The sequence below is a fragment of the Pseudonaja textilis genome, chromosome 9 (assembly GCF_049901715.1).
Source record: "Pseudonaja textilis isolate UNSWEBS1 chromosome 9, rPseTex1.2, whole genome shotgun sequence".
NCBI lineage: Eukaryota > Metazoa > Chordata > Lepidosauria > Squamata > Elapidae > Pseudonaja > Pseudonaja textilis.
The window spans coordinates 6,140,007-6,152,660 of record NC_141998.1 but is presented as its reverse complement, the minus strand read 5'-3'; the positions used below and the strand labels follow the sequence as shown (position 1 = coordinate 6,152,660).

Genomic DNA, 12,654 nt, shown 5'->3' with positions numbered 1-12,654 from the left:
TTTCAGAAGGACAGGAGAGTGAAGTCTGTCTCACTGTCTCACAGCAAAGAAGACTCGCTTATTAGATCCCGCCAGTTGGAATTCTTTAACTGATGGGGTCTGCAACATATTTTCCCTGCCTGACCAACCGGGCTGATGTAATGCGATGAAGATGGTTGTTGTGGCCTGTTGGCCGCCAATCCCTCCAGCAGCTGAATCCGAGGAGGAGGAAGTGGTGTGGGAGTCAGGATCAGCATCAGGGCAATGGGAAAACTCCAAGCGGGAAGAGGAAAGGGAACTGGTAGAAAGAGAGAGGGGGGCAGAGGCAGAAGCAGACCCTGGGCTCTCTGTCAGCCCCTCAGGTGGAGAGTCAACAGCCCCCAGGTCTGGAGGTGGCTGATGAGGAAGAAGAGGAACGGCTAGGTTCAGTGCCTGATGCACAGAAAGCAGAGGAGAGGAGAGCAGTGGAAATCTATGGGCCGGTCCTTGGGAAGGAAGAGCCACTGCTGCTAGCAAGGCCCCACCCTAGCTCTGGGGATAAAAGGCAGGGGGTGGAGATGAATAGATGCGGCAGCCAACTACTCATCTCCCTGCTGGACAGACTTGTTATCCTGCGGTGAGGGAGAAACCTTTTGCTGGTGCTCCCGATAAAGGAATCGTTGCTTCAACTACTGAGCGTTTGTCGTCTTTGGGGAGCTGGGTCAGAACAATGGTTTCGTAGGCTTCCCTTGCTCACACAATGAGCTCATTAGTGGTGACAGCACCAGGATAGAAAGTGGGAGGCTTGGTGTTCCAGTCTCCCGTTAGGCCTGGATGACTCTGGGCCAATCACCAGGACACAGTGAGTTCTAGTCCTGCCTTAGCCACGAAAGCTGGCTGGGTGACTTTGGCCCTGTCACTCTCTGTCCACCTCACTTCATAGGGTTATTTGTGAGAGAGAATAGAAGGGAGGAGGAGGAGGAGGTACATTTGCCACCTTAATCTAGTTATAAAAATAATAAAGGTAGGATAGAAATTAAATAGATGTGTATCTTAGCAGCTGGTGCTGGACTGTAACCCATTCAGTTGTGGTCATAAAGCTCTATTTTAACTTCAAAAAGCCATGGATCAAAGTCAGAGTGGAGGAACAAGCCATTGTATCAGATAACGTAGGATGTTATGATGCGCATTAACATAATGGACATTATCTGATGTGATGTGACTTGCTGCCTCTCTGAGCTTTATTGCTCAGTTTACATGTCATCCCCTAGAGCCATGTTCAGGGTGGAAATGGGACAAAAAAGGGAGAAGGATTGGTAATAGCAACAGAAATAGCACTTAGACTTATATTTTACTTTACAGCCCTCTCTAAGCAGTTTACAGAGTCAGCCTCTTGCCCCCAACAATCTGGGTCCCCATTTTACCCAGCTCAGAAGGATGGAAAGCTAAGAAAAACTTGAGCCTGGTGAGATTTGAACTGCCAAATTGCAGGCAGCCAGCAGTCAGCAGAAGGAGCCTGCAGTACTGCACTCTAACCACTGCGCCACCATGGTAGGTAGTAAGGAGGTAGATTCATATGAGGAAGATGGCCCAGTCCAGAGGAGTACGAGGCAACTCAGCCCAGATACCATGTGTGAGAGAAAGAGGGTGAAGACAGCCCCTCCCTAACAGTTCACAGAATACCAACCAAGGAGAATATCTGTAGCTCAGGGTTGAAATGAGCCAGCCATGATGCCACACTAGCCCTCAGGAAGACAGAGAGGGATTGGTAGAAAGTCTTACAGAAGCTTCCATGGCTGACAGGAACACTAGAGTACTCTTTCTTTCGGATCTCCCTCTTCCTAGTACTAACACCGATGATGTTATCTAATCTGGGTAAGGAAACATCTGCAAGAATGTCAAGTGGTCAATGTCTGGAATACTCTACCTGACTCTGTGGTTTCTTCCCCAAACCCCAAAAACTTTAACCTTAGACTGTCTACTATTGACCTCACCCCTTTCCTAAGAGGTCTGTAGGGGGCGTGCATAAGCGCACCAACATGCCTACCGTCCCTGTCCTATTTCTTTTTTTTCTTATTCGTATCCATTTCATGTATTTATAACCATGTTTATACTTATACCTGTTATCTTATAATTGCTTGACTGACTGACTGACTGACTGACTGACTGACTGACTGACTAACTAACTAACTAACTAAATAAATAAATAACCAAGCTGAGAGAGCACTAAGGACCCCTCAGTTCGCAGACTATAGCAGTGATGGCTAACGTTTTTGTCGTGTGCCGAAAGTGTGTGCGTGTGCGCATATGCATGCGTGTCTGCACCCATAATGCAATGTGCAAATGACCCCCAGCCCCCTGAAGATGCGTGTGCGACCCTCCCGCGTGCCTCGCCCCAGGTGCATGCACGTGTGTCTCTCATGTGATCTCCCCCGCGCATGCATGGCAGATACCCAACAATCAGCTGGCTGGTGGGTTGTGTGTGCACAGGGTTGGGATTCAGATTTTTCAATAGCCAGTCCTGTGGGGGCGTGGCTAGGTGGGCGTGGCCATGTGACTGGGCGGACTTGGTTTCTTCTTTTTTTTGCAGCATCCCCCACACTCCGTTTTTTTGGCCTTCTGGGCCTCAGGAAGCCGCCTGGGTGAAGTAGTAAGACAGCGAGGGGGATCCCAGCACAGCTGATCATCGGAACAGCTGATCGTCAGGAGGAAAAAAAAAACCCTTAAGGAGTGACTGGGCTGGGGAGAATGCAGTCAGCGATGACTGACTGGGCAGGGAGGGGAGGGATGGGTAGAGAGGGACAGGCCCAGCCAGGGGTGTGATTTGTCGGTTCTCCAAACTGCGCATAATCATAACGATCAGTTCTATAGAACTGATCTGACTTGGTAGAATCCCACCCTGGGCGGGGTTAGAAATAGAACAGAATAGAATAGAAATAGAATAGAATAGAATAGAATAGAATAGAATAGAATAGAATAGAATAGAATAACAGAGTTGGAAGGGACCTTGGAGGTCTTCTAGTCCAACCCCCTACTTAGGCAGGAAACCCTACACCACTTCAGACAAATGTTTATCCAACCATCTTTTTTAAAACTTCCAGTGTTGGAGCATTCACAATTTCTGGAGGTAAGTTGTTCCTGTGTCCAGCCTGTGGAGTTGGTATCCTGAGGACCATTTGGTAACACTTTTTCCAGGTTGCAGCTCACAACTTCATATCTTTTAATGAAAGGTGTGAATTGAAAAAAATCACATCAGGTGGCTGACTTTATTAAAAAAAATATATATGAGTAAATGGGACCTGGATAAGGATGTCCTTCTGCCCGGGTTTTGCTACAGAGAAATCAACCAAACCGACGGCATCTCTTTTCCCTACCAGCAGAGAGAGGTTGGGAGCCAGGCAGCCAAATCTGGTTTTGCGTCGGTTCTCCTGCCCTGTGGAATGTGCTTGCCTGTTCTTTCTCGACTAAAGAGAGCCCTCACGTGGTTGCTCAGCAGACTCCCTGGTTGGTTCTGTTCCTTTCCTTGGAAACAGCTGCCAGAGAAGATTCGCACCTGCAAATTCAAACTTGGCTTAGGAGGAGTTATGGAGGGAGGAGGGGCGCGTCCCCAGGGAGAAGTGAACATGGCCGAGAACTTCATAACGATAAACGTTCTGAATTCAGACGGGCAAAATGTTTCGTTGGCAAGCTTGGCACAGCATGTCTTGATCCTGAAGGTAATCCTCAATTTACAACCCCAATCAAGTCCAACGTTCGCACGGCTATGCAAGGCCATTGTCCCGCTTTACAATCTTTTTCTCAGGGTTCCAACAAATCCACCCCCATTCAAATCATAAGTCTCTAGTCGCATCTCTCGGAGTAAAAAAGATGATTAGGAGTGGCCACGTTGGTGTTAGCTGGATGCAGCCAACACTAAAATACATCATTCATTTCCCCCTTGACCCTGGTCTTTCCCCCCCAACCCCTGGATGTATATTCTCCAATGGGACACATCCATAGCCAAGAGTCAACAATCATACTCTCCAGTAATATTCTTTCTTGCTGACAACTTTGGGCTGCCAAGGCAATTATCTAAGGCATTTAAGGAATGCACTGCTTTCCCCCACTCCCTTTCTGCTGGCAACTAAAAAGACCAAAGGAGCCTTTTTTTTTTTAGTTAACACTTTTTGCCACAGTTATTAAGTGGATCATGTGGTGGTTCGGTGAATTTTACTTCCTCCGTTGACTTTGCTTTATCGGAAGCGAGTTGGGAAGGTTACAAACAGTAATCACATGACTCCCAGGGGGGGTGCAATGGTCATAAAATCCATGACAGTTGCCAAGCAATGAAATTTTGATCATGTGACTACGGGGATGCTGCAATAGCCATGTGTAAACAGGTCATTAACTCACTTTTTTCGGTGCCATTGTGTGATTGTAAAATTATACCTGTGAAAATATAAAGCAATGGTAACGCCATTTTTGGTCTCTGTATTACCCTAAGATGATTTCCTGGAATATTATGTAAGAATTCTCTGTATTGTTTTGTATGAAGGCCATATATTTGGCAGGTCACGCTATCCAGTATCATGTTAACGATGGAGAAGACTGGAAATTGAAATATAGGACAAGGAAACCGATGGTATGCTACAATAGTAGGGTGTTGCGTAGGGTGATGCATAACTGGATAGGTTGTGACCCCGGAAGGGGGCAGTGACTGTATATTTTTGAAACTGTATGTAAACCCCAGCCTTCCTAGGAAACATGGTTTCTGAGCACAGCATTCCCTTTCGCAAAAGCTCCATAAGAAAGCTCCTATTTTGTATTATTGTATAGTCTGTTGTGTTTAATTTTATTTTTTTCTTTCAATGGTGTTGTCCAGTTTTACTTGTGAAAGAGCACCTCATTTCGTTGCACCCACTTGCGAGTGTAATGACAAATAAATTCTTATGTCTTATGTCTATTTATTGTTCAAGAGCCTCCAGTTGTATGGAAACCTGAAAGGCTGGTTTTTATCACAAATTTGGCACACATACAGGCCTGAAGATATTCAACTTACCACTGGGGGGTGGGGTGGGGATGAGAGAATTCCTTTTCCAGGGGTGGATTGCTCTTCAAATGAACTGCTGGAGACCCTGACCAAGGAAGTAGCCCATGCAGAGAAAGACCACGATGTACCACTAAATGAACGGTTGTAAGTCAAGGATCACCTGTATTTGGCTGATAAAGTTTCTTGCCACATTTACATGTTGATGTCCAGCAAGATGGAATTGTGGAATAGGACTTCTATCCAAAGGGATTACATTTCAAGAATCAGCAGAGACGGAGGGGAAGTTTTGCGCAGATCTTGTATCGTTTGCAGTTCTTATATTCCGCTTGAAAATTAATCCTCCTCTCTTAAATGGAGAATGCAACACTCTGGTCCTTAGTCTTACTATTTGAATGGAGGAGAGCAGTGGTGGGATGCTGGCGGTTTGGACCGGTTTGAGCGAACCGGTAGTTTTGACGTTCAGCTGGTCTCGCCCTATCCTGTCCTTTATTTTCTGCTTTATAGCCCATCTCAATCGTGCGGCACAGCTGATTTCTTCCCCTTGCTGTTTTACTTGCTGTTGCTGGCTTGGAAGGTAAGCAGCTGAGCTTCTAAAATGCTCCATTTTCAGCGCTGTGCACCAGCACCTTAAGCAAAGTGCGTGCTGGTTGTTAAACTGGCAGCATCCAACCACTGGGGGAGAGATTTCATCCATCATGCTTAATTGTGATTTGGCGAACAGAAAGGTGGCGGGTTTTGTGTAACACGCCTAAGCCATAAATCATGATTTAGAAAACGTAACAACTGAATCCATTTTTGCCTAGTACAACAGAGGTGCCTGGGATCACAAAAGATCTCCTTCATCAAGACATCTACCGATGGAGCCTTACTAATAGGAACCCAGGATCCTTTTGAAATACTCTTCACAGTGCCCAGATTTGAATATTATTAGTCATCGCCGGAGTTCTCAACAGTAAAATGTACAAAAGGAGATCCGAGAGTATTTTTTAGCAGAAAGAGTTTGGCATGGAAGAATGGTGAAAATAATTCAAAAAGCAAGATAGAAAGATTTATAAATGCAGGCATTTTAACTCAAAGGGTATTCACGTTTCCGCACCTGCCATATGCACTGAACAGCCGCACATAAATTTTAAGTAGGTGTTCAACCTTGTGGGAGGGTGTACTATAATGTTTTAAACTTGTTTCGTGTAGATGTTGTTATGCTTTTGCATACAGCTTTAAGTTCATATATACCAGTATCAAAATCCAAAGATGTCTGTCTGGATTAGAAATAAATAACATAAAATTATATATCGTAGCCAAGTTGAAAGAACATTGGTTTTATTCAGGCAGTGGAGAGGCTGGGGAAAAATATATTAACGATCAATTTATCTTATTGGAGCGAGTAGAACTCTTACAAATATTTACCTTAGAAAAGGGATATCATCATATACTGTGTGTGTGTCTGTGTGTGTGTGTGTGTATGTATGTATATGTATGTATGTATGTATATATATATATATATATATATATATATATATATATATATATATATATATATATATATATATATATACATACATACATACATACATACACACACACACACACATACACATATCAAATATGTAAAGCTGGCAAGTTATGTATGCCTTCTGTACAAAGGACCTCCCCCCACGAAAGCTTGCAAGTTGTCTTAGATCAGACACTAGAGCAGGGGTCTCCAACCTTGGCAACTTTAAGCCTTGTGAACTTCAACTCCCAGAATTCCTCAGTCAGGTTTGCTGTAGCTTTCCTGGCTGAGGAACTCTGGGAGTTGAAGTCCACAAGTCTTAAAGTTGCCAACGTTGGAAACCCCTGCACTGGAGGGCTTTTAGTCAGATGATAATGTGGAAATGAAATAAACCTTTTGCACAGGCGAATGCTCTCAGCGGTCGCACCCAGGTGGATAGTAATAACTTGCTTCATAGTAGTAGGCTAACTCCTTTGTGCAAAAGGTGATTGCAAGAAGAAAAGGAGAGAGAGAAAGGAAGACATACTTTTGAGCCAGAAAAAAAGAGACCTCAATTCATTGCAATCTGGGATTAAAGTGGATCCTCCAACTATAATCAGCTGTCAAGAAATAATTCAGGGAATTTGGGGTTTTCTTTTTCTTCTTTTTCTAAGCTAGGGTTGATGCTTGATATCTGACTGTCTCAGGAATGTCATTGACTCATATATCCTTGTGATACAACCAGCCCTGTAGATTTATGGTGGATTACTTTGGAGAATGTCCTGCCCTCCACAAATTCTTTTCCATTTAGAAACAGATTTTAACATTGCCTTCGGTAATACAACAACCCTTCAGAAATGCCGGGCTGCAAAACTGAGAAGGCTCAGATGGTAGGCTACATAATGCTAACAGTCTCAATCCAGAAGACGTCACGATGGCAGAAACCATTTCACTCCTCAAGTTTAGCGTTCCAGGTAGAGATAAGCAACCTCTTCTATTAGCACTTTCACTGACAAGATAATCTTAAAACCTATAATCTCACTTGCAAGTTATGGGGCTGCAGCTGCACACTTTAAGTGGCCGAAGCTCTTTAACCAGAACAGGTGAGGTGGGGTGATTTCAGTCGGCGTGAATGATTATGGAACAAATTGGGTGTTTGCTGCACAAACCCCGCAGCTTCTTTCTGGCTGGGAAGGGATCGTGTGGGACACCTATGTAGGATGAGCAATCAACCAAGGGCTCTTCTTTCAAATGGTTTTGGAAACATTATAGATTGGTGGAAGTTACTGCTGTAGATGGAAAAGATTTGACAGAGAGAATTAGCAGCCAGTCTGAGTACCATTTTGCCACACAATGCTATATGAGGTGCAACAGTTCTACAGACTTCAATCATACACCCACACCCCAACACTATATAGAACTATATCATTCCCACACACATATATACATATATATATACATATATATATACACACACACATGCGCGCACACAATTTTCATATAGCTGAACAAACTATAATAACCATATTATAGTTAATAATATCATTCCTTAGGAATCTTCTTTGCCCTTTAGTGGCATGCTTGAGGCACAAAACAAGAGAGCATTTGGCACAGTGTGCATGTGAAGACACACACCCGCACAAAACACACCACAGACAAAAGTGCAACCACTGAACACCCAGCCAAGAGCTGGAGGATGGCGTTAAAACCACAGACCTCTGGAAGAAGACACAGGATTTTGCTTGCAGGACAAACCTTGGGTTTCTACTTCCTCCTTCCTTTAGTCAAAGGTGGACAAACTGTAGCCAAAGATGCGCGTGTAATTCCCAGACCAGTTGGGGTTGATGCAACTCCATTGAAGCTCTTGAAGGCCACAAGGTCTCCATCCCTGACCCAACTGAAGGCTGCCACTAGTGCAGCTGCTATAAAGTGAGCGACACCATAAAACAAGGATCACTTGGCAGGACCATAGTTTTATGGGAACCGAAAACAGGTCTTCCAAAATTGCAGCAAAAGAGCTCTTCCAAATGCTATTCCACCTGCCAGAATCTTTTGCCTGGCAACGCCAACGAAAGTTCCTAGATCCAGATCTGCAATTAAGCCAAAGCTATCCCTGGTAACGCCAGATTCAATAAAATTCTGTAGCATGATTTTCCACCAGGCGCCATGATTCCAAGAGCTCTGAGTCCAAGGAATTTGGCCTGGTATAAACCTTTGATTGTATCTCAGCTCTGTTCAGTGGCGGCATTTCAGTGGGAAGCAGCGGCATGGCAGGTGGGCCAAGGAGGTGTGATAGCAAAGTGCAGAGCAGGATGAGTTTCAGTTGAAAGATAAACCTCATGAGACACCGTAAGAGAGAAAAGTTTCAGGCAAGCTTGAAAGTGGAGTTCCTATTTAGGAATGGCACATCTTCCTCGGAAATAAAGGGGTTTATATTATTGGTCAAATGTATTTCATTCCGTTATCTCTCAAGATTAGGTAAGCTTCTAGCAGATGTACTGTAGATGTACTGTACGACAATTCCAATTATTTCCAGTCAGCACTAGAAATTGTGGAAATTGTCACAGAACACTAGGAAAGAGTAAGTTGCCAAAGTAGCTTGAAGCCCTCGCAACATGCTTGGAAGTTTGCAAGATGGAGATACTTTTGGTAGGCACCAGAAATGGAGCTCTTCTCTCCATGCATGATGGCTGTGGATAGTTCCCTAGTGCGGCTTCTCTCTATGCGTGACTAAGACAACCCACAGAATGGGTTGATCTCTGGAACTCCCTTTCTATAACAAGACTCCATGCAGAATTTAGCCCAAGCGGTATAGCCACAGAGGATCTGTGCTACGGATTTCAGCACCTGATCACTGAATCCACAGGCAGAGAAAAATCTCCATTGTTTACTTGATACAGCCAGAGTATGTAAAAACCAATGCCAACATGAAACAACCAAATGTTCACACCAGCCATCCCAAATGGCACCTTGCAGATGTGTTGCAATTACAAATCACAATTCTGGGACTGGCAGCTCCAATATCTGGACTGGGACAATTTGAGGCCTCTTTTGAGTATCGAATTTGAGAGTTCCTTAATGGACTAACCACTGTGGCTTCCACCAAAAAAGGAGAAAAATGTGAAAAGATTTCCAGGCAAGAACCTGGCTGATAAAACGTTTTGTGGTCATTGCAAAACTCCCAGGACAATTGCAATTCCTGGACAGATATCCATTTTAATGATCTCAACTGAGAAGAGTGGGGAATGTTCTTTGCAAATCATTTTAGATTCTGAAATGATATCAAATTCTCAGAGAACCTTGATGAGGTCCGGGAAGGAGGTTAGTCATCAGCCCTTGGCACAAGGAGGTTGGACTTCTACTTCTTCACTTGCTCTCCATTGTGTTCCATTCCCTGTTCTTGGCTGGACAGAGAAAAAGTGCTAACCTAAAGAATGATTGGAGTGCGTGTGTGCATGTTTGTGCTGTGTCTGTGTGTGGATCTGTGTGTGGGGCAGGGGGAGGTTGTGTGTGTGTGTGTTTAGGGATTTCTAACAGTTGCTCTTCTTCACTCAAGTTCACTCTGTGTGTGTTCTCTTCGGGAGAAATTGTAGTCCACTCACTCTTGCCTTAAAGTGCACTAAGACAAATCCCAAACCAGCTGGCTATGCCTCTTAAAGAGACTTATGGCACCTTATATTAACTTCCCCATCCCAAGTGCTTTTTCAGATAGGCTGGTTCCAGTGTCCCAAACACCCAAGCTGGCAGCCCCACATCTGGGAGAACCACTAAACTCAAAACTCTGATATCTTGTGGCCTTTTAGGACTATGAAATCTGCCTTTTAGGACTTATGGATTTCTGGTGGCCCATATTTTCAGATCTACAAAGCTTACGCCGCCATGAATCAAGGCGCCTCAAGCTCCGTCTTGGTCAAGCAAGACAGGGATGAGTTCCTTTTCTCCGTGGCTGATTGCAATTTGCAATGATGCCGTGCTCCCAGGAACGCCAATCCATTTTCATCTGGGCATTTTCCCTTGAGGAACAGTGACATCTGCCTTAGCTTTCCCCCCTTGTGCTTTCAGAGGCAGCTGAAGTCGTATTCCACTCATGTCCTTGCTGGGACGGTACTTAGTGCATGCAGGGGAACATGGATTCAATTAAGCTGCATTTCTGGCTTTCAGACTGAAGCATCTGCAAACACTGCTCTCGCTCCCCATAGGTGACTGTCCTTGCGGCATTCATACAGCTGCTTCTGTGGGCCAAAGCTTCAACCAAGTGCAGAAACTCTTCCGTGCAAAGCAATCACCATCTCTAACGCACGTTCCTGCTTCTATCCATTGGCTGCATGCAGTCAGGAGAGCCTGCAAAATACCGAATAGGAAAGGGAGGGTCTACAGGGCAGGAAATGGGTACAAACAGAGCAATCGTCACTCCTCTTGCAGATGGCAGTTCTTGGATACAGAAGCATGTGCTTTTTCTTGCTGCCGTTGAAGGGGGAAAAGATGGAAGGGGGAAAAAAAATAAGGCAAGATGTTTGCTGGAAGATACAGATGGATAGCAGGGAAAAACCAAGAATGGCGCTCCAGAAATGATTAAAGACGTCCTCAGTCGGTCTTTCCTAACTTGGCGATCAGCTCATCACAGATCTTGGTCAACTCTTCGATTTCCTGGTTCTGAAAAATAAATGAAAGGATGAATAAAGCCCAGAAGTGAAATGCTGATTACCCACAATTTGGGGGTTGGCTGATTTCTCTGATGGAGCGAAATTAGTAACATCCCCATAATGCATGGACATTAGAGGTTGTATTCAGCTGTTCTGACCGGTTCTAGAGAACCGATAGCAAAATTTTTTTTGAGTAGTTCAGAGAACCGGCAAAAACCACCTCTGGCTGGCTCCGCCCATCTGCACCCGCCCTATCCTGTCCTATATTCCCCTGTTTGTTAGCTCAGCTGATTCACAAGGCAGAGAGGATTACTGTGCCTCAGCTGAGCTAATAAAAACCAGCTCACCTCACCAGCGCTGGCAGAGGGCGTTTTCTGATTGCTGCGCGCGCAAAGCGTGCTCTCATAGAACCGGTAGGAAAAAATTTGGAATCCCACCCCTGATGGGACATCCTCAACCCATGTTCCTTCATGTACAAAATGCAACCAGATTATACATGTCCCAAGTTTAGCGCTATTATACAGGGTGGGTGTTGTGGTCCGCCAGCAGCCTGCGGAGAGGGCAGCAGAATTGGACAGTGGAGAGGACCATGGGCCAATCCAGGAGTCTGAGGAGGACTCGGACATGGGTTCTGTATCAGATACAGAGATGGGCCAGGGCCAACTGGAAGTTATGTGCTGACTCCTCCAGAGCCTCCAGAATCTAACAACAGCAAGGCAGATGAACAGGGGGAGCCTGTTACCAGTGTGCGCGTGCACAGAGTTGCCAGAGGGCAAGAGCAGTTAAGACAAAAGGGGGAACTTGGGAGTAAGGCTTGGAGGTGATTGGCCCTCCCATAAGACACAAAGGAGGAGCAAAGGGATATGAACCTTTGCAGGAAGCAACTATGTTCGTACTGGTCAGTTTCAAACCTGAAGCTCCATGTTGAATTTGTGCTCCGTTTGGCCTTGTACAACTAATTGTCAATGTCGTCGTTGGTAGCATTTCAAGAAAGATAAAGGTGCATGCTTATCAGACTTATCCTGAAGGACTCTGGCAAACTTCTGTGGGACTCTTTACAAACTGTTTGAGACTCATTACGGGCTGTAAATGACTCTAATTCACAGCCATTGAAATAAAATAAAAGGTTTTTGGGCTAATGTGTGTTTGTTAATGTCTCAGGAAGCCTTGGTCAGAACAGTGGGGGTGTTCTCAAAGATCAGAACTGGTTCCTCAGCCTGCTATCACCTTTGAATGAGACAGAAAGGAGTACCTTGTAAGATAAAAATCTGTGAGGGTCCAAACTCCACCTCCCTTTGAGAATGGGGGTGGGGGGAGGGGTTGGTCTAAGTTGCAAAATAAAAAAAAAATGGAGCTCAGTCTCCAGTATGAATTGGCATAGCTGCCAGGAGGAGAAAAATCTCCTATTTTTAAATTTAAATTTCATTTCTGTTTCATAAAATATTTTATTTAAAGTCTTCCTTTAAAGCCTGTGTGACTTCTGAAGCTCAGTTCCACAAATATGCCCTTTTCAAAGGCTTCATTTTTCTGCAGTTAGTAATCTGTGCACTGAT

At 44.7% G+C, this 12,654-nt stretch overlaps 1 protein-coding gene across 10 annotated transcripts in view; it reads right to left on the bottom strand.

The window, feature by feature from the left end:
* Window positions 1–6,290: 6,290 nt before the first annotated feature.
* Window positions 6,291–12,654, bottom strand: part of TACC1 (transforming acidic coiled-coil containing protein 1) — a 91,136-nt gene continuing 84,772 nt past the window's right edge. For 8 of the 10 annotated variants that reach the window (XM_087938654.1, XM_087938657.1, XM_026714940.2 and 5 more), the window contains 2 exons: window positions 6,544–11,111; window positions 6,291–6,431 (listed from right to left, as the gene is read on the bottom strand). In XM_087938654.1, coding sequence (XP_087794780.1) covers window positions 11,043–11,111 — 69 coding nt within the window. In that variant the 3' untranslated portion in view covers window positions 6,291–6,431; window positions 6,544–11,042. The remainder of the gene's footprint in view (window positions 6,432–6,543; window positions 11,112–12,654) is intronic. The other 2 variants (XM_087938650.1, XM_087938651.1) reach the window with 2 other exon arrangements.